Source organism: Stegodyphus dumicola, chromosome 9 (genome assembly GCF_044657685.1).
Source record: "Stegodyphus dumicola isolate Sdum_Otavi_A_Nest chromosome 9, ASM4465768v1".
NCBI lineage: Eukaryota > Metazoa > Arthropoda > Arachnida > Araneae > Eresidae > Stegodyphus > Stegodyphus dumicola.
This window is the reverse complement of record NC_140776.1, coordinates 60727551-60748458: the sequence shown is the minus strand read 5'-3', so window position 1 is coordinate 60748458 and position 20908 is coordinate 60727551. Positions and strand designations below refer to the sequence as shown.

Genomic DNA, 20908 nt, shown 5'->3' with positions numbered 1-20908 from the left:
TTGTCCAGGGGCCCATAATTAGAATCAAATTTTTGATAAGACTGCGATTACCAGTATTCAGGAGTTTTAGAATATCAGTATTCAGCAGTAATACTCAGTAATGAATGATACTATATGAAAATAGCAGTATTTGGAAGTTTGATATGCTTCTTTTAACCTATATGGTAAAAGACTCACAACTGCTTAAGGAGAGGAACATCTTAGTGGAGGACTTTTTATGGAATACTGGCTTATATTTACGTTATAATGTAATCTGTGCAACGTAATCCGTTGTAACGTAATCATATTTACGTTATAACGGTCACGGGTTAAACTGTGAAGATAACCAAACAGTTGGCATTTCACCCAAATCATGTTGGAAAGAATTTTCAGGCTAAAAATTGTGAGGCAAAGCTATCTCGGACTCATTCAAGAAACGTCTTGTCCAAAAAATATAATTTACATAGTTTAATTTTTTAAAAATATTTAACTTCCTTCTCCCCCTTCCTCGAGAGACCAAGTAATGACCAAATGACACGACCGTTGAACAAGTGGGATTCGATCCGGATTCAAATCTCGAAGAACACGTTGCTGCGTGAAAACTTTCATAGTTTTCTTGGTCATGTAACTCAAGCCAGGCTCCCTTAGAAAGTTCTCCGCAAAGACGTTTCTTCCCTTAAGCAGATAGCTAGCTCTAAGGTGTTTGTCATAATCTAAAAATTAATAAATAATAATCTGTACTTTAACAGTTCTAGCTGAAGCTAGGTATAAAAATCAAATTCAATCGAAATAAGAATTTTTAATTTAAATATTAATAGCAAACCTATGATATTGTTACTATTCAAAATACATAATTATTCTTATTCGCATTTTATTTGCTGGGGCTTTCATGTTCATTTTTTGTGTGTAGAGCATTAAATTAAGAAATAATTTCTTTGAATACATTAAACGACTCGCGTATCTCATGTATTAACTAATTCTATTGGAGAAGAAACTAAAAAATAAAAATAAATAGTAAAAGGAAAATAAGTGTTAAAAAAGATGTGTAATAAATAACAAATAGAAATAGATTTCGAATATGAAAAAGCTTTTTTGATAAAATAATTTAGCTAATAGATATTAAAATAGCGTTCAGAAAGCAAATTCCACAGCTTAATACACACGTTCTTTGAGCTAAACAAATTTTCTGATTATATATAGCGCTGGGAAAGAAAATTCTTTTAAAAATGAAACATAAATATGTTATGCAAAATTTCACGAATCATTTACAATGATAGACTTTTAAGATAATAAGTTTGAGAATCATAAAGAGAATCGCTCACTTAATTTTGTTGATAACTTCTTATTGCCTGACATCTTGGTTATTGCACTTAATAATCCATTTTAAAATCATGGCAGCTTATTTGCAGAAAAGGGGGAACAGAAGTCCTTAGTGCAAATTATGATACAGAATGTGTTAGTAGATTTGGATACTTAAATTTAGGATGATTAAAAAAAAACAAAAATTAAAGTTGTTTTTTTTTTTTTTTTTTTTTTTTTTGGTAAGTTTAATTTTTTATTCAGTACTTTTAAACTTTAAAGCCTGAAATTGAAAGGTTTAAAGAGATAATTTAATAAAATAAAATAAAGGCAATACCAGTTCAGATGTAAATCATTCACTTCTTTTTATATTTCTTGTTATTAGCAGGAAATATTTAACTTTCTTTGAGAGTTAAGATATTTACAGAGTTTCTTTTGTTTGCTTAGAATTGGACATAAAAGTCTAAAAATAACTCTCCTATGAAAATGTAATTTTGTTCATTTTATTATGGTTTCTTAATCAGGCTAATTACTTTTAATGGTATAATTTCGTAATTAGGAATGCATTTCCTGTTTTATTATTTAGAATCTAACATAAACTTTGTTTCAGAGTAAGTTGTTCTGTACAAATGAATCTTTTGTATTTAATTAAAATTAAAGTTTTAATAAATAATACCGCTATAAAATATTATGGCATTAAAACTTTATTCCAAGAACTCCCAGTTTCAGAAAATCTGAACGTTAGTAAACAAAAATTATTCGATTTGTCTTGTGTCTCAGCTTTCTCGTTTTTGACGATGTTAAACATTATTCGATAAAAGCGAGTGTAATACATCTCATTGCAGACTTTTATTCGGCTGAATTAATTCTTCATTTCGTTTCTGACCATTTTTAGCTAGTGCTTAGCCTAAATTGCATTTTTAAGAAGGAGAAAAAAAAACGAAAAAAAAAGTTTTATAAGCTCTCTTTTTTTTTTTTTTTTTTTTCCCCCATGTAGGATTATGTTTCTCCGTAATGGCCTGATGGGAAAGCAAAAATTAAGACGCTGTTTGTGCCCGAATGCTTATATCTTCGAACCTACAAATGTTACAGTCAATCTAAGTACATCATTAGATATATGAAAGAGCACAGTAGCAACACACATACACAAAATTGAATTGTACAAAATAACGCGTCAAAAGTAGCTAAATTTGGTGAAATGAAAACTCTTTACTCATGCGCGACCGCCTGTGAGCGACAAGATCCTCTTGTAGACAGGCGCGTAGACAGTTAGTGTGTTTGGGTGTTGTTTGCTGTATTTTATTTTATTTCACCAAGGTAGAGAGAGGTGTTGCGATTTTTAGAAATTTGAAGAGTGCAGCAGATTGTGAACCAATAAAATTTACTGCCAAGAAGGGAAGGAGAATACAAGATTCAGATACAGACGATATTTGCATAGTTGATATAATTTTTAATGGATCGTCAAGATTTATTCTAGCATCTGTATATATTTATCCAAATTTTAATTCAGGAGATTTGAAGATGTTCTCTTTCTTGTTGTATTGATGAAATATTCTGAAACTACTATATTGATCGATGAAGAGTTTACTGTAAATTCTTTACATAGAGTCATTTTGAATGAACAAATATAATTAATAAAAAAATAAAATATATGTATGTATAAAGTTGTTTGTTTTATTTTTTCTATAACATCCTCACACTTTCGTTAGTAATCCTACGCATCAAACACCAGTGGCTCTTTAAACTAAATGAGAAAGCCTATCGTCAGTTTTTCTTTTTTCTTATTAATATGAATGGAAACTTATTTTGGTTGTTTGATATTTTTATGATTATGCTTTTGCTTCACAAGCATTTTGTGAGATACGATAGAAGCTTAATTTGAAACAAAGGATCAGAGCTTAATTAATATTTTATTGTATTTAAACTGATTAATTACCATAATTAGGAAATCCTTATACTTTTCCAAATGTATATTTTTTTAAATGCACAATATTATCAGATATATAAATGCTCAAATTCATACAGTCTCTTAATCCTTTGAAGACTGGGACTATAGTTGTACTATATTCACTATAGTATTCATAAAATTATGTGGCAAGCCTGTAACAAAATATTTGAACTTCTACTTACCTTACTTCTAAATTGCATTGCAATACGGTTATGCTTTATACAACTTAAATTTAAGCATTTTACTCCCATTTGAGCATATTACTAGTCATATTTCCTAAATCAAAGATTTGCCAATGATAATTTTATGCGTTTTTTAAGCGCATAAAAAATAATTAGATAACATAATACTGTAATGTTGGTAAATCATATATTGAATTGTGAAAATAAGAAATGGCAGTCATTTAAAATTAATTGAATTATCAATTCCCCTCCCCCACACTAAAAAAAAGAAAAAGAAAGAAAAGACTTTCGGAACAGTAATATATTTAAAATTTTTTATTAGTCGCATATTTATAAAGTTATGTTAGCATTTAAGGTGGGAGAAGAAAGAGGAGCAGCTGTTTGGGGGTAAAGAAATAAATCGCTGCTATGATAATGGGAATGTCCATTTCTAGTTTCGCACCGTGATGTCTAGATTTCGCTTCTGGGTATTTAGTCCCATCAACGCGTTTTCGCCGGGCCCATCACCACTGGTTTAGTTCACCTGCAAGCGCTGAAAATTTCCCTGCGTAAACCACCTGACAAGAGGACGCATTCCATGTAGGGAACAGGGGACGTCGGTGGCGAATGTCTGGTTTTGATGTTGCTTGGGTTTGAGCCTTGCAGAGTTGCAGAACGCGCCGGTTCATGATGCGTCGATGACAAGTGCAACGCTTTGGGTATCAAGGGTTTACAGAGAGAAAACGAAACTGATGATGGTCGAAACAGAACCGAAACATTTTTTAATTCAAGGTGATGTTTATGAAGTTGAAAAATTAGTGGGCGTGAAAATCGTGAAGGTAAGCTTTAAATGCCCAGCGTCTGCTAAGATGTAGTTTGTTTTGATATCTGAGCCCAGATGCTTTTCTCTTGCTCGCTTTGCAAAATGTATGCACTGCATTTTTTTACTTATTCTATTGCAGACTCAAAAACAAGAAAAAACTATTTTTGAAATATGCTGAGGTTATATATATATATATATTAGAATGATGCAGGTATCAATATCGTCCAGTATTTGTAATTTCAGCATCTTCAAAGCGTTTAGACGTAGGTTTGTTTACATAAAGAAGTAAAAGGAGCGGGTGACCAAATAACTGACTGTTTTCGATATTCAGAAGTAATAATTTTCAGGTTGTATAATAGGTTAAATAAATATGAATGGCGGTTTTTTTTTAATATATAATTTTTTTTTTATAATATATAAATAAAGTAATTCAGAATTTCAGTATAAATAGTTGTTACATTAATCGTGTTTTTGATTTAAGTGTATAATAAGTTATACATCAATAATCTGTATATCATTTTAAATGTTAATCAAAATGAATTAGCGTATTAGGTAAATTTTAATGAAAAACTAAGTTTGCAGTCGTTTTTTAAAAATGTATGTAGTAGATTACTTTTCAAAGAAATTTCTTCACAGTTAGTGTTTGCATAAAGGAGCATGTTAATATTTTTCTGTCATCAATACATTCTGTTCATGTGAAAAGTTCGTGTAATAATATCCTGGCTTTAGGGGGAAAAAAAATTTAGTTTTATGCAGATTTTTTGCATTTATTGTGGCTAGCTGATAATGGGGAAAATTCCGAAAAGGGTTTTCATCCGCAGAGAACCCGTTGGCGCCGTTGCATTCTTACTCGCCAAGCTCGCGGTTCATCGACGATGAGCCGAGCCGTAAACGTGATTTTTAGTGCATGTAAATTCAAGTTAGCAGATAAAACAATATATTAAGCATATGGTAGTAAAAATTCACAGATAATATGCATGTAGATGTAAAACTAAAGGGTTAAACGTGATATACGAAAATAAATTTGTATTAAATTCAAGTTAGCACAGAAAAGAATATATTATTAAGCATAAGACAATATATAAGCATTTATAACGGAAATAAAAATTCATTTAAGAAATATAAATTAGTATTAATATACTGAAATTAACCGGTTAAACGTGATGTACGAAAAAAATTTGTCTTAAATTCCAGTTAACACAGAAAACAATATATTCCTTACACCAGCAGTTGTTTGCTAATTTTGATGACCATGGTGATGCATCAAACTATTCTGTCATCTTATATAATCAATATTTTTTTATTTCAATTTAATCATCTATTTATGCCACACCTGCCATCCTCTGAAAGGTTATTGTTAGAAAAGCATTAACAATATATTATCTTGTTAAAATTTTACCCCATAAAAATTGCTTTATTCTCATAATTTAAGATGACAATAACCAATAATAAAAATAAAAGCATTACTTAATTAGTTAAAGTGCACATGCACATTTTTGCGGTCTACGAAAACAAATTATTGTAGACTTTGGAAACCTCATGGTTCTTAGAGCTATTAATAATTAAGAACACAACGTGAACAGCCGTGTTACAAATTAGGCCCCTCCTTTCATTCCGAACCGAGAACCGGCATCTATCTACGAAAATATTTCTAACTATTCGTTGTTAAAAAATTCAGAAAAAATAATAATAAATAAGAGAAGAATAATATAAATCTGCAAATGGAACAACGACAGTCTTAATTCAACTAAATAAACGCAAGAGGAATGGTTGCAAACTTCGAACAAGGGAATGGGATAAATCCGAAGGGTTACCAAGTTAGAACTAGTATCGCCAAAGTTGGCGATGTTGACATTTACCGGGTTCTCCGCGGAAGTGCTTCCTGGGGAAAAAATTAAATAAGGAAGTGTTTTTCTTTATAAAGGCTGTACTCTTTCAAAAGGTGTTGTAATAATTTTAAGTGAGGTCTTGTACAGTGTGTGGAACAAGCATCACATAGCTCAATCAAATATACAAACTAAATTTGTAATCGTCTATCTTGCATAATTTTAGGAAAGTTTGTCAGTATTTTTTTATTGTCTTCCAGAAAGCCAGCATGTGCAGTTATCAAAATAGTACTGGCGAATAATTTGTGTGTTTAAGGAGGTTTAGAATATAAGACATAGCATTGATTGTCTTAGTTAAAATTGTCCAGTAAACTAATGCTTATTGTCATAAGGTACTTGTTCTAGAGAGAAACAAAATATATGCCATTGTAATACAAAATATTTATTAGTTTATATGATGCGATTAGTTATAATTTGTCATCAAAGGCTGAGCATTTCTTAATACTATAATTCAAAATTTTCCTTTTATTTTATACTGTATCAGTTTGGTGTTTTAATTATAATTTTTGCTCTGAAATCTCTGAAATAAAGTAATAGAAAATTACAGTTGTTTGTCTTACTATGTTACAAATTCATAGTTTATAATCCCTTAAGTTAACAACTTGTAATGAAGATTTGTGATTTGTATGATTAAGAGAATGAAATTGCTCATTCTTTTGCAATAGCAATTTCTGCTAAATGGAAAGGATAAAGAAATGTTTTTTAGTTATCTGTGAAAGTTGTTGTCTGTTTATCAATACAAACTGAAATAAATTTTAAGGAAATATTTTATATAATAATTACATATTTTTTAGGATTGAGTCTTTTCATATAATGTAAGAATCTTTGGTTAGAGAAATATGTAAAAATTCGAAATCATCTATAATATAATCCTGCCACAAAATCTATAATTTCATATTATGTATCTTGAAATATTTAAAATATGGCTGTCATAATCATGAGGAATTTTTTTTTGGGGGGGGAACAGATTCAGAAAAATATGTATCTATGTATGGATGCATGTGTTTATGTATATATGTACAATATATACATATGTGCCTATACGAACACACACACACATATACATACGTACATGCATGCACATAAGTGTTTCTGAATCTGGCCCCAATAACATAAGAGCACCGAATATTTTTTACAGTATATAAAAATGGTATAAAGTGGTGAAACATAAGAGATTCATTTCAAAAGTGAAAAAGTTTAACATTCAAAGGGGAAATATATTAAAAAAAAAAAAAAAAAAAAAAAAAAAAAAAAAAAGATGACTAAAACCCTTTATCTGGAAAACATTTGTGTGCACTTGCAGTATTAGTTTGACAAATCTAGTTACACATAATATGTAACACAAAAATCCCAATTCTGTTACAGTGGTTAAAATGTTTAGTATAACATTTATATATACTATATATATTACTGGTAATCTACTGTGAAAACTTGAAAAATGATCCAAATTATCCATTTATCAGTTAAAATGATATCTTATTTTTGTCCATATCATAGATTCACTGCAAAAGAGCACTATGAAAACTATTTAGTAATTGCAAACAAAAGAACTGAAAGTGTGTATAAACATTGTACTGTTAATTTCACATTTTGCATAATTTTAATTCCTTTTAAATTTCTCCTTTTTTTGCTTTTAATGTACATTTTCACACTGTTAATGTATGTTAAATTTCATTATATTATTGTGAATTTTTTAACAGTATGAAATATTTTGCAGGGAAAGAAACTATACAGAGTCCGGTGGCGTGGTTACGGTAAAGAAAGTGACACTCTTGAGCCAGAAGAAAACCTTCTCTCCTGCAAAGATATGATTCTAGATTTGGAAGAAAAGATGAAAAAAAGAGTTGAAAAGAAAAAAATTAAGAAATCCTTTAGAACTCAGACTATAATTAAAGATTCTCAAATATCAGTGAGTTAATAATTGAAATTTGTTTTCATATCTAAAAATCAATCGGTCATATCTAAAATTTATACGCATAATTTCTGAATCTGTTTGATAATTCTTACGCATTATTCAATTAGCTGGTATAAAACTCAAAAAAATTTATGAAATCATAACTCTTACCACCATGAAATTAAATCCAGCAGTTCTGATTTCTAACTACATTAATATTTAATTGTAAATAAAAATGAAAGCAAAATCATCACACTTGTAGCCATTAATTTATGCACATTCTATGCAGTGCTGTTATAAATGTTTCAAAAAAGCAAATTCCTGTTTTTTTGTAATAAAAAACCTGGTTAATGAGCAAACTATCTTGCTAGAGCTGTAATTTACAACAAAAATTTATTTTGTGAGAGGTGTTTCATAATGTGCCAAGAAGCATATCCGCTTAATCTTTGGGATATGGTAACAGGTAGTTTGACGACATTTTGGTAAGGCGATAAAGGTTACTAGCTAGGACTTTAGCAGTGTAAATGGATAAAGTCAAGAGTGTGCGCAATGCCATTTTTATGCAATTCTGGGCTGTTTTTTTAAGTGAAAATAGGTCGACGTGTACATGGATACCGTGTATGTGCAATTCTTAAAAACGCGGCAAGCAGTTTGCGATTCTGCACTTTCTCCCAATTTCGCACCTAATCTTCGCCATGATTAAGCACTTTTGTACCATAAAAGTTCTAGCATAAGCGTAATTTGGCTAGCAGATTGTTGGAAAAAAAATGTTGATTTAAAAAAAAAAAAAAAAAAAAAAAAAAACATGCGTTTACTTTGTGAAAACAAAAACTAGCAGGTTGCTGTAGCAGGGTTAGTCGCCAAAATTTCGCCAAAAAATCGCCAAGTTACCATAATCCAAAGATTAACCACATATCCTTTCAAAACATGTAGGCAATAAATCTGTGTATCTTAAAAACTCTGTATTTTCTGCTTATACAGTCTAAAGTCGTTAATTCGGACACCCATAATCCAGAATGATCTATAATCCGGACCTCAAAGCTAAAAACTTTTTGTGCATGCGTCCCTTTGAATCGTCAAGTTACCATAATCCAAAGATTAACCACATATCCTTTCAAAACATGTAGGCAATAAATCTGTGTATCTTAAAACACTGTATTTTCTGCTTATACAGTCTAAAGTCGTTAATTCGGACACCCATAATCCAGAATGATCTATAATCCGGACCTCAAAGCTAAAAACTTTTTGTGCATGCGTCCCTTTGAATCGTCAAGTTACCATAATCCAAAGATTAACCACATATCCTTTCAAAACATGTAGGCAATAAATCTGTGTATCTTAAAAACTCTGTATTTTCTGCTTATACAGTCTAAAGTCGTTAATTCGGACACCCATAATCCAGAATGATCTATAATCCGGACCTCAAAGCTAAAAACTTTTTGTGCATGCGTCTCTTTGACGCATGCGCGTAAGACCTTTACGGTTGCGAATATTCGTGTGCGCATGCGCATAATACGTTTACGCATGCGTGTTTAATGTATAACAGACGGTATAAGGGGGGACGCCGCGACGCGAAATGAATTGGAAGTTGATCTGTCAGCACTATCCTTATCTTCAGGGCACATGTTTTTATTTTATTTGGCTTATAATTCCTTATTAAATGTAGTATTTCATCTCGATGTACTCCGTCTTTGATACAATTTAAATCAAATTCCTCATCATTATAATTCACTTCCGATAGTGAAGAAAGTGAGATTGATCTTTACAATATGGGAACTGGTAGTTTGGCAACATTTTGGAGGCGATAAAGGTTACTACCTGGCACTTTGGTAATAATGTGAGCGGTACTCAGTTCTGATTACACATTATTTTGTGTGAGGGAAATGAGAGATCATGGGATATGTCATGTGATATTAATGGACGAATTATGGTTCTTTAATCGGAAAAGGGGGAAAATCGGGAAAAAATCTGAAAATTTTGTATTTGGCTTTATTCTGTGTTGTGTGAAACAGTGTTCGTGAATTTTTGGATCCCATGGCCGTAACTAAAGTGAATTTGAAATGGGTTTTTATGTATGTATTAATTTAATGTATGTGCTCATTTATATTTTAAGCAGTGCTTTTGAATTTAATTATATTTTAATGAAATGATAGTTATTTTGTGAATTTTATGTTTGTAGGAATTTGGTATACGTTTTAGTTGAAGTAAACGTGCATGGAAATAATTTAAATATCTGACACTAAGTATTTGTAATGGTTGCGGTATGAATTCGTTGGTGATATGTATAATGTAATAGATGATTTATAGGTAAAAGTTTTTGGATATTTTATTTATTTTATATGTGGAAATGTTCATTACTTTTTCGCGATCAGGTCATTTCATATATGTTCTTTTTACCGGGTTTAAAGATTGAGAAAATTGTCATGTATTTTCGTGAAATTTTTCTAATTTATGAGAAAAAAGCAGTGTACATGGATATAGTGAAGAGTGTGCGCAATGCCATTTTTGTGCAATTCTGGGATGTTTTTTTAAGTAAAAAAAAGTCGACGTGTACATGGTTTAGTGATATTTTAATTAAATGATAGTTATTTTGTGAATTTTATGTTTGTAGGAATTTGGTACACGTTTAAGTTGAAGTAAACGTGCATGGAAATAATTTAAATATTTGATACTAAGTATTTGTAATGCTTGCGGTATGAATTCGTTGGTGATGTGTATAATGTAATAGATGATTTAGAGGTAAAAGTTTTTGGATATTTTATTTATTTTATATGTGGAAATGTTCATATTTGGAAAGGGTAGATACTTTTCCGCGATCAGGTAATTTCATATATATTCTTTTTACCGGGTTTAAAGATTGAGAAAATTGTCATGTATTTTCGTGAAATTTTTCTAATTTATGAGAAAAAAGCAGTGTACATGGATATAGTGAAGAGTGTGCGCAATGCCATTTTTGTGCAATTCTGGGATGTTTTTTTAAGTAAAAATAAGTCGGCGTGTACGTGGTTTATGTGTATGTGTTATTTTGAAAAACGCATAAGAAGTATGGTATTGTGCACTTTTTCCCAATTTTGTAGTGAATATTTGTCATGATTAAGCAGTTTTGTTAGATAAAATTTCTAGCATAAGTGTAATTCGGCTAGTAGATTGTTGGAAGAAGTGTTCAGTAGATAAAAAGAAAAGAAACATGTCTTTACTTCGTGAAGACAAAATGGCGGCGGGAAAAAAAAATAGAGGGTTGCTGTAGGAGAGTTGGTCGCCAAATTTTCGCCAAAAAAACGCCAAGTTACCATAATGTAAAGATCAACCGAAAGGGACACAGAGGTTATTGAAAACGAAAAAATTTCGATTGACAAATTAATCAGTATTCTCGTCACAGCAATTATAGAACTTGAACAGTGGAGCTTTGTAACTGAAGAAGAAAGAATTAAAGAGAAAGTATTATCACATAAAACGAAGCAACTTAAACAATTTACATTGAAAGAAATATTTAATAAAATAAACAAATAAATATTAAGCTTTTTTTTTTTGTAAATTTTTGTATCCTTTAGATCATAATTGTTCTTTATTTCATAAATTATGGTTTCATATTTTTAATTTTATGATTTCTGCATGCCATCTTACGATATTTAAAGTGATGATCTATTATCCGGAATTGCCGAAGTGCCGACAAGTCCGGATTAACGACTTTTGACTGTATATGCAGATTTTTGCTACATTATGTCTCCTATAGCTGTGAGAGTGCAGAAAGGTAGCTTAATTGGATTCCATATCTGCATTGTAACAGTTTTAAAAAGTGAGAAAACAGAAATTAATATTTTAAATGTTTGATAAGATCTTTCAGAAATGAAGCAGAATAGCTCAGAGCATGACAAATGCTTAGAAATTAAGAATCAGTAAGCATAACATCAGGGTGTTTCACATGTACTGTGAAGAAATTTATTCTGTCATATATAAATGTAGCAATAGCAAGTCATCAACAACTTCTTCCGAGAAAAATTGCATTTCAGATTACCGTATTATAAAATATTGAGCTAGGACTTTAGTGGAAGCAGCAGAAATGTATGTCAAAAAATGACTAGTAATGGCATGGGTTACTTCTAAAAAAATAAGCCAAAGCCTATTTTGATTCCAACTCAAGGGAAAGGGGATCATTTTATATGAGCCCAATGGCAAAGCTTGAGTTTGTCTGATCAATCATTATTCTCAATCTTGTTTGAAAATATTAGGCATAGTGTTATCAGCTGAACAAATAAAAGATATTTGCTAAATTGTGGGAAGTAATAAAATAAATTTTAAGCCATTAAACCTGTGTGGGTGTGTTTATGAGCCATTGGTTTCAGATTCAAATTGCATGTGGGCTGAATGCACAATCTACAAACAGGCTAAATTCTGCCCCAGCCAGAAAGTTTTGTGTTTTTTTTAAAACAAAACTTTTTACTTAAATTTTGAGGTTGATGTCTGCAAGAAATTTCTGATAGTTACTGTCTGTAATTCAAGCATATTGATAGCTAAATATTAAATTTTCAGATTGACATTTTTTCAAATAATTGTATATATGTTGAGTAAACTACTAAATAAATCATTTTTATCTTGAAACTAAAAATAAACAAATTGCAAAAGCTTTCCAAGTGAGACAAAACTTGAGAATAAATAATGGCAACCAGGTCTCTTTCATTTCTTTATTAAATTTTTCTTTCACTTTTACAGAAAGAATACAGATATTTGTATTTAAATAATTATAAATTTCTTTATTTCTTTATACAACTTTAAGTTACAACACCTCATAGCATTTCAAGTTTTTCTAAAGTTTGCAACCCTGAAGAAAAATTACTTGAAACTAGCACCAACATAAATTGTAGAAGTTCATCAGTCAATCTGGTTCTTTTTTTTTTTTTTTTTTTTTTTTTTTTTGATTTAATTAGTTTTAACTGTGGCAAATAAAGAATGTTTGCATATAAATATACTCGCAACCAAAGCAATTTAAAAAAAAAAGCTGATCAACTCCGTCTCTTCAAATATTTTAATAAGATTTATATCATAGTATAAATTAATGAGCTCCAGTTGTAGATTTTCTGGGGCTCACATTTGCACTCATTTTTAATTGTACTGAAAGTAATATAAAATGGGACTTGAAATCATTAAGGGTTCTAGGTATCTTTTTTTTTTTTTTTTTTTTTTTAAGAACTTTCATCTATTTTTTCATGAGTATCATTGAATGTTTTTATTAAACAAAATGATTTTAAGCTGAAACAAAATTTTTCCATTAATTTTTTCTTAAATTTTTGAAAAAAAAATTAAAATATTTTTCTTCTATAATTTTTGGTACTTTTTTTTTTTTTTTTTTTTTTTTTTTTTTTTTTTTTTGGACTTTGGTACTTTTGATGCTATGCACCTGCCATACATTTTGGTGTGTTTTTTAACCATAAACATTTTCTAGTTATAAGGATATTTTATAGATGGCAAGCACATACACACTGAATAAGCATGGCAGGTGCATAATGGTAAAGTACCCAATTTTTTTCAATTCTTTTACCCCATTTTTTTTTTTTTTTTTTTTTTTTTTTTTTTTTTTAATGTTTATTAGAATGTTCATAATTTTAGGGATCAGTTTTGCAATGAATTTTCATTTCCAATTTCTTCTCAGTATTTTCCAAAAACCCCAAAATCCATCCTTGTTTCTATTAAGTATATGATCATAAACATGCAGTAAAAATTATTAAATAATTTAGTGTATATATGCAAACTTTAGGACTTTGAGTAAAAGGATTTATCAAAAAAATAGAAACAGAAAAAATTCTGCTAAAAGAATCTAAACTCTTAATATAGTCATTAAAGCATTTCCAGTCTTTTAAATACATTTTTACTGAATTTCAACATATGTATAAAATTAAACCTATTACATTTCATTTGGTGCATGTAAAAATAAATTACAAGCTTTAATATGAAACTTTATCTGATTTGAAATATTGCAAAAACTCTAAAATGTGAGTAGAATTTTTCTTTACCTGTTTTTGTTTTGTAAAACACATTCAGAGCAATTTTAATATAAAAATTATAATATTTTTCTAGAATATTTATAATCAATATTAATATTAATTTTCTGTTTAATTCATTTTTTCAAAAAGTAAAATTTGAATAGACGTAGAAGCTTTTTATTTAAAAACCACCTAGCAGCATACATGATTTACATGAAGAAATAAATATTTGTTCCAATAGAATTTTCAATAATGCTACAGTCAGAAACTTGATTACTATTAAATGCCACCATTTTCTGTTCATATCTGTCATAAATAATTTCCACTTCTGAAGAGGCATAACGAAATTAATTCATAATGCAGATAGAAATATTTATTAAGCTGAAGAAAAATGGAAAAGAGAAAAACATCCTGCAAATTTAAAAGTAAGAAAATTTTTTCCTCGGGTTTCACTCAGTATTTAAAATCAATCAGATTACACATACAAACATAGTTTCGTGATAGTTGCAGTCACATCTAATTACATTTATCTTCTATACTGACTTTCAGTAAATAACTGAAGCAATTAAGAAATTAAAAAAATTAACATTGACATGAGTGTGGCATTTTAAAGGGTTGTCAAAAATTTTAAAAGCTTAAATGGCATATATTTAATATTTGTCAGATCATCTGAAAATTTCTTCTGAGTGTGGTAAAGGTATTACAATATATTTTTATGTAAAAAAATTGAAAATCAGTAATTTCATCAGTTTTGGATGCTAAGTCCCCTTAAACCTTTCTTCAAATTTTTGTTACAATAATTTTAATTAGTTTAAGGGAAATGTATTTGCAGACTGTATGAAATTTCATTGAGGGCTACATGCAGCTCGCAGGCTATTATTATATCAGCTTTCATGCGTATAGGAAGATACTATCCTTTTATAATGTTAACTGAGAATTTTATCTTTGCTGTGTTAAATCTCTCAGCTTCATTCACAAGAACCTTTGATCTTATAGCAAGGTCTTACTAAAGCTGCATGATGCACACTGTCTAGTAGCATTTTTAGAACCGAGTCCAAGTTCATCTGGTACATGTACAAGTATGGGGTAGACCAGCAATGAACCATGGGACAACAGGTAAATGCTTTCCCATACCACCCCTTCCCCCTCAAAAAAATTGCAAGCTTAGTAAGAGTTCACAAAGGAAAGCCGAATGTAAATTCATTTAAGGATCCCAAGAAAAAGGTGTGAAAAACGCAAGGTGAGGGTAGAAAGTCATTGTTCAAAGTGCCTGAGTTAATCATTTTCTGCATTTTTAAAAATGTAGGGCAAGTTACTAATACATATGTTGCAAAAAGAGGGCCTGCAAACTTCGGAATATAAGCAAGAGTTTGGTACATGTAAATTTATTCACTTTTAATTAGTATTGTTTTCTGACATTTATGATGTGTCTAGATAACACTTAGTGTGTAGATTTTTTTGCAATTCATCTATATTTTAGGTGGAATATTTTATGTGATATTTGTTTACTATTTATTATAAACTTGAATGAATCTTTTCCTCACTCTTATAATAACTATAGACATGGAATGTGCATAAGTTTACTGCCATGAGATAAATACTTCAAACAGATGAAAGATCTGAAAGTAAGAAAATGAAGAATTAAATGTAATTTTAAATTTGAGAATAAATTGAAATTAATTTAGCATACAGTTTTCAGTTTGAGTGTATGGAAATTATTTAATACTGAAATCTGCAATACTTCTAAAGTTCATATTTTCATAAAATTTTTTAAACAGTTTTCCTTGAAATTTTTAGATTGCATTTGAAAGAAGAATGTTGATTCCATTAATTTTGTTAGTGGAAAAAATATCTATTCTGGGATAATTTCAAGAGAACCTTTAATTTTATCATTACCAAATTCAATTTTTAAGGATGCTGTTTGAAAATAACAGAATTATTTATTTTAATTCTTGTCAATAACTTTTTCTTATTTTTTAATGTTACTGTTCTTTTCTAAGCATTTAAATTTTCATAAATCATATTTGACATTCATAGAAATAAAATTTAAACTAAAAACTAGGTCTCACTGTTAGATTTTTCTTTTTAAAGATATTGAAGAGGGTAATTCATAAGAGTAAAAAATGTTGTAAATCTAATTGTTTTCCTGTTTTATTTAATTTTTTTATGTTTTTGGTTCTTCATATTTTGCACTGAGAGAGTTTTGTGACTGAGGGGAAATTTCATTGCTGTCCCTAAATTTATTAGTTAGGATGGAACTAGGTGGATAATTTTTTTATTGATAATTTTAATTTGCTGGCAACAAAATAGAAATTAAAGAAAAACAAGAAATGAATATTAACAGTTTGTATATATATATATATATATATATATATATATAAAGGAAATACGTGTTTGTAAAGAAAATATAAAATAATTTTATTAGGAAACTTTATTTTCCTCCCGAGCACTGAAATTTTATGTTTTCCCCCTTATTGTGGAATTTCCATTGAATCTGAAAAACTATGTAAAATAGAAAAAGCATATTTTTAAATGTATTGGTTGTTTCTATAAAAGTTCAGTTGTTCTTAATAATACTTGTAATTAAATAGTCTGTAAATTTTTAAGCATACTGATGTATTTTAATTTTGTGATTTTTATTATTTAATTTAAAATTTTATGTGAAATGTCCAGTTTGTTTCTTCTATTTAGTTTTTAATTCTGATATTAACTTTTTGCTAGTTTTTCATTTTTCAGTGCTTATATGTCATCGTAACCACCTTAGCAGAAGTCACCAAATTTTCAGAATGTTCTAAGCTCTGAGAACCATGCACTTTTTTCAGTCATCCATACTAAAAATAATCCTTCAGTCAAGCAACTTCACTATTTTCATGTGTGTTCTTTTGTTGCATTCCAAGTTTCAACCAGTTATTCCAACCATTAAGTGAGAATTTGCTCTGCTAAACTTCAATAATTTTTTCAACTCGCTTGCACGCTCAACTGCATAGCAAAATTCTTACTATACAGAAATGCTTTTTACACAGTCTTACTTAAGGCAGTGGATTGTAAAAAAATCCTAAGCAACTGTCACCACAAAGTAGAAATTAAAATTATCTCCAGCTAACTGCCAGGCAGTGTACCGAAAATTCCTCATGTTGAATCACTAGCTGCTCTGTGGTCACTGCAGGTAGCTTGTGGCAGCTACAGAGCAGTTACTGACTAAGGCTCACTGTTGGTTGATTGCTTTGATGCACTGTAATGATGAGTCACATGGAATATGGGTGCCCAACCCATGACTGAACTCCTGCCATGTTTCACTCTCAACAGCAAACAGTATCTATCATACGCTTGGGATGGCATTCCCCAGATGTAAACTTCCCCAGAAGTCGCAAACAGTGTGAAGCACGATTCATCTAACCAAATGACAGTCTTCCATTGCTCTACAGTCCAGGTTTTATGACTTTGGTATCACTTTCTCTTCTTACAGCCATTTTGATCGCTGATGAGTGACTTTTGAAGTGCAGCTTGCCCAAAATACCCTGCTTGTGGAGCTCCCTTCATATTGTTTTGGTGCTAACAGGGTTTGCAAGTGTGACATTCAGTTTAGCAGACACTTTTGAAGTTGTAATCCCCTTCAGTGATTGTATGTCATGATCACTTAACACACATTTTCATCTGCACTGTAATTTAGTGTATGCAGCTTTTCTGATTTTCCTGTATGAGTTAAAAATCTTACATACTGCACCTCTTGAATGTAAATTTAAAACACTTCAGCTACCTTGCTTGTGAAAGCACCCACCATATGTGCCCCAACAATTTGTCCATGTTCGAATTCATTTAGCTGTGATGGGATGCACTCACAACTACATAGAACACTGTCTCAATAATAAATGACACTTGCTAACTATTGAGGATGGTGGCATTAGTGAGCAAAAATATTATTGCCACCAACAGCATTTTCAAGAATAAACATTTCATTTCAAGCATGCATTTTGCGAGGTGTTTCCATATTAAAATTCTATGCAATCCAACCTCTGTGTAAGTACCCATTATTTCTTTCTCTTCCTTAACCAGTCTTTGTAATATCATTCATATTTCGTTTTTCATAGTGCTAGTAGCAATAAAAAAATAAAAATTTTATGATAAGAATTAAGAGGTCGTATGATCTTGCAAATTCCATAACTTTAAGCAAAAGCTACTGAATAGTGATGATGCATTTGCTCTATTATTGTCTTGAGGTTTGGATTTAGTGGATGATGGCACAGTTCAGTAGGGCTATATGCTTAACATGGGGAGATGGCTTTGTGAGGATTGTCTTAGGAAAGTTAAATTCTTTTTATATTAGACATGGAAAAAATGTTCCTTGAGGGAAATATATATTGTAATCAGCTATTGTGTTGAGAAATATTTCTTGTATTTATTGCTGTTATCTTAAATTAATCAGTTATAAAATCATTTTTTCACTGCTAAAAGTCCTAATGTATATTTTCTGATTTATTCAACAGAGGTATCATGCAATAGAATTTTAGCCTTTTCCCTTAAATCAACTAGCACTATATCTTAAGGTAATCATAAATTGAAATGCATTTAACCGAGGATTATTTTAGACCAATCTGATATTATTTTTATTATGATATTTTTAAAGAAGACCTCATAAATTAAGATTCTGCTATAAAAATCCTATGACTTGAAATAATAAAATTATGCCTAAATTTTACAGTTTCTCATTTTCTAATTTTTGTGAAGTTACTTAAACTCATGTCAAAATTTTTAAAATAGATATTTGTAAAATTCAAATTAAAAGTGTACATAGTAAACTTATTACTGTCTAAAAGCTTATCTTCCTGTCCAGTGTATTTGGGTATTTTATAAATCTTAAACTGTATAACTGCCATGCTGCATATTTTCTGTAAAAGTGTGTATACTGTATATACATCTGTACATTTGCTATACTTAGATGAGTAATATGCATACATTTTAAAAACGTAATAGTATGTAAGGTAATACATAGTCTTAACTAATTTATCTTTTTTTAACTGAAAAATAGTAATAATATTTTCCTTATTTCAATTTTTAAATAGATGCCATATGACAGCAAATTAAATAGTGGAGCAACATGGCAAGCAACAGAGGTCCATCAACAAGGTGGAACAAGCTTAAAGGATACATTCTGGCGAGATTTCGATGAAGGTAAAATTGATGTTTCTGACAAAGATATGTACAGTAAAGTCAAAGAAAGAGCAGCTAGGACAATATCTCTTAATGAAAATGGGAAAAGTTCTGAACTTGCACAAAAAGAAAACCCATCTCCACCCCTGTGCCCAAAAGTGGTATTGAAAAGAAAACCTTGTAACAGGACTTCTCAAGAGAGCTTAACATATAAATCATCATTAAAAGTTAAGTCAGTGAGCATGCACATTAAAAAGCGCAAGAAATATGATGTGCTCAGAGATTATAGAAAACGTAAGAGTAGAATCCACAGAAAGAGAAATTTTGATGAAAACGCCAGATGTGGGTCAAGTTTTCGAAGTCATGATAAAGCTGACAACTTTAGCAATATGGATTGTGTTCAAAGTAGTTCAAATATATTGCAAGAACTTCTTATAAATGAAGAACTGAAGGGCTCTGTTCTTTCTGATTATGTTTCAAATTCTGGTGCTTCAAAATCTGAATCTGACAAAGCCATATCTTCAGTGCCAAAAAATAAAGACTTGATTAAAAAGCTAAAAACCTCTGGCTGTGATGAAACAATAAAGATAGAAATGAGGAAGAATCAACCATTAATGTACAGAATTACAATTCATGATAAAACAAAGGTATGAATTATATTTTTAATAAGTTTCTCATGTATCTTTTTTTTTAACGATTAGCCGTAGGACATTGATATTTTGTATATGAGAACTGTTGTAACATATATTTATTCAATATTTTTCTTTATTGTGGTCGGCAGAACCAAACATATATAGACACATGCACATATATGTATGTACACATCTTTACCTGGCTTAAAAGATCTTACCCAGCCTTTATTTTCACAGTTGTTGGTCGTAGTCATATACTACCAGTTACAGAAATGTTTTAAATGATGAAAATACTCATGTTTTGGTGCTGCCAAATTAAAAAATTAATTTTTGACAAATTAAAAAATTTAACTTTTAATGCAGTCTCCCCATTCCTGTACTAATATTTGGTAAAGTGTTATACTCATTATGAAAAAATAAAATTAGAAAAGTTTGACTCCCATACAACAAAAACTAATGAGGATATTTAATTTCGAAATTTAAGAGTTCTGATGTAATTTTCAATTTGCCTTGAGAGACTGGTGAATTAAGTTTAGTATAATTTGAGGAAATAAGTTAAAATGAAGTGCAGCAAACAATGTCTATAATTTGAAAAAAAAAGTTGTGTGGTGTCCACATCACATTTATTTCTCCTAATTGTCTAACGAAAAAAGAAAGTCTAATCATCTACTTTTAACAAGTTGCCACCCAGATGGAAAAGTGGTTAGTGACTCTGACTACCATACCAAAAGGACTGGGTTCGAATTTCAGAGAAAGCATGGATGTAAATTGTCTGGCCTTTCATTAGAGGTAATGGTAGCCACCTATTAGGTACCTGCATACTAAATTGACCACTGCTTCGGGCATTAGTAATGGGCAAAGCCTAAAATGGCTTGTGCCTACCATAAAAAAGAAAGAAAAACTTTTAACAAATTTTTCTTTCCTTTTTTTGGAGGGGGTGTTGTCAATTTTTTGCCTTATTACATATTATTTTACTTTTTAAATTCTGTTTAGCCATCTTTAATTTTTGGCACATTATTATTGTTACCAAAAAAAACTTCCCTTAGTGGACATTCATGGAAGCTTTTGCCCATTATTAGGGAGTGTCTGTCAAATGGGAGTGTAATAGTCTCTCATTTCAAGAAGCTTGGAATTCAAAAACTATCCAATGAAGATTGCAT

At 30.1% G+C, this 20908-nt stretch overlaps 1 protein-coding gene across 2 annotated transcripts in view; it reads left to right on the top strand.

Annotated features, from left to right (window-relative positions):
* Positions 1–3578: 3578 nt before the first annotated feature.
* LOC118196132 (uncharacterized) overlaps positions 3579–20908 on the top strand; it is a 54664-nt gene continuing 37334 nt past the window's right edge. The window contains exons 1-3 of one of the 2 annotated variants that reach the window (XM_085823509.1): positions 3579–4226; positions 7814–8005; positions 19029–19763. In XM_085823509.1, the coding sequence (XP_085679635.1) occupies positions 4086–4226; positions 7814–8005; positions 19029–19763 (1068 nt within the window). In that variant the 5' untranslated portion in view covers positions 3579–4085. The remainder of the gene's footprint in view (positions 4227–7813; positions 8006–19028; positions 19764–20908) is intronic. The other variant, XM_035367530.2, reaches the window with a different exon arrangement.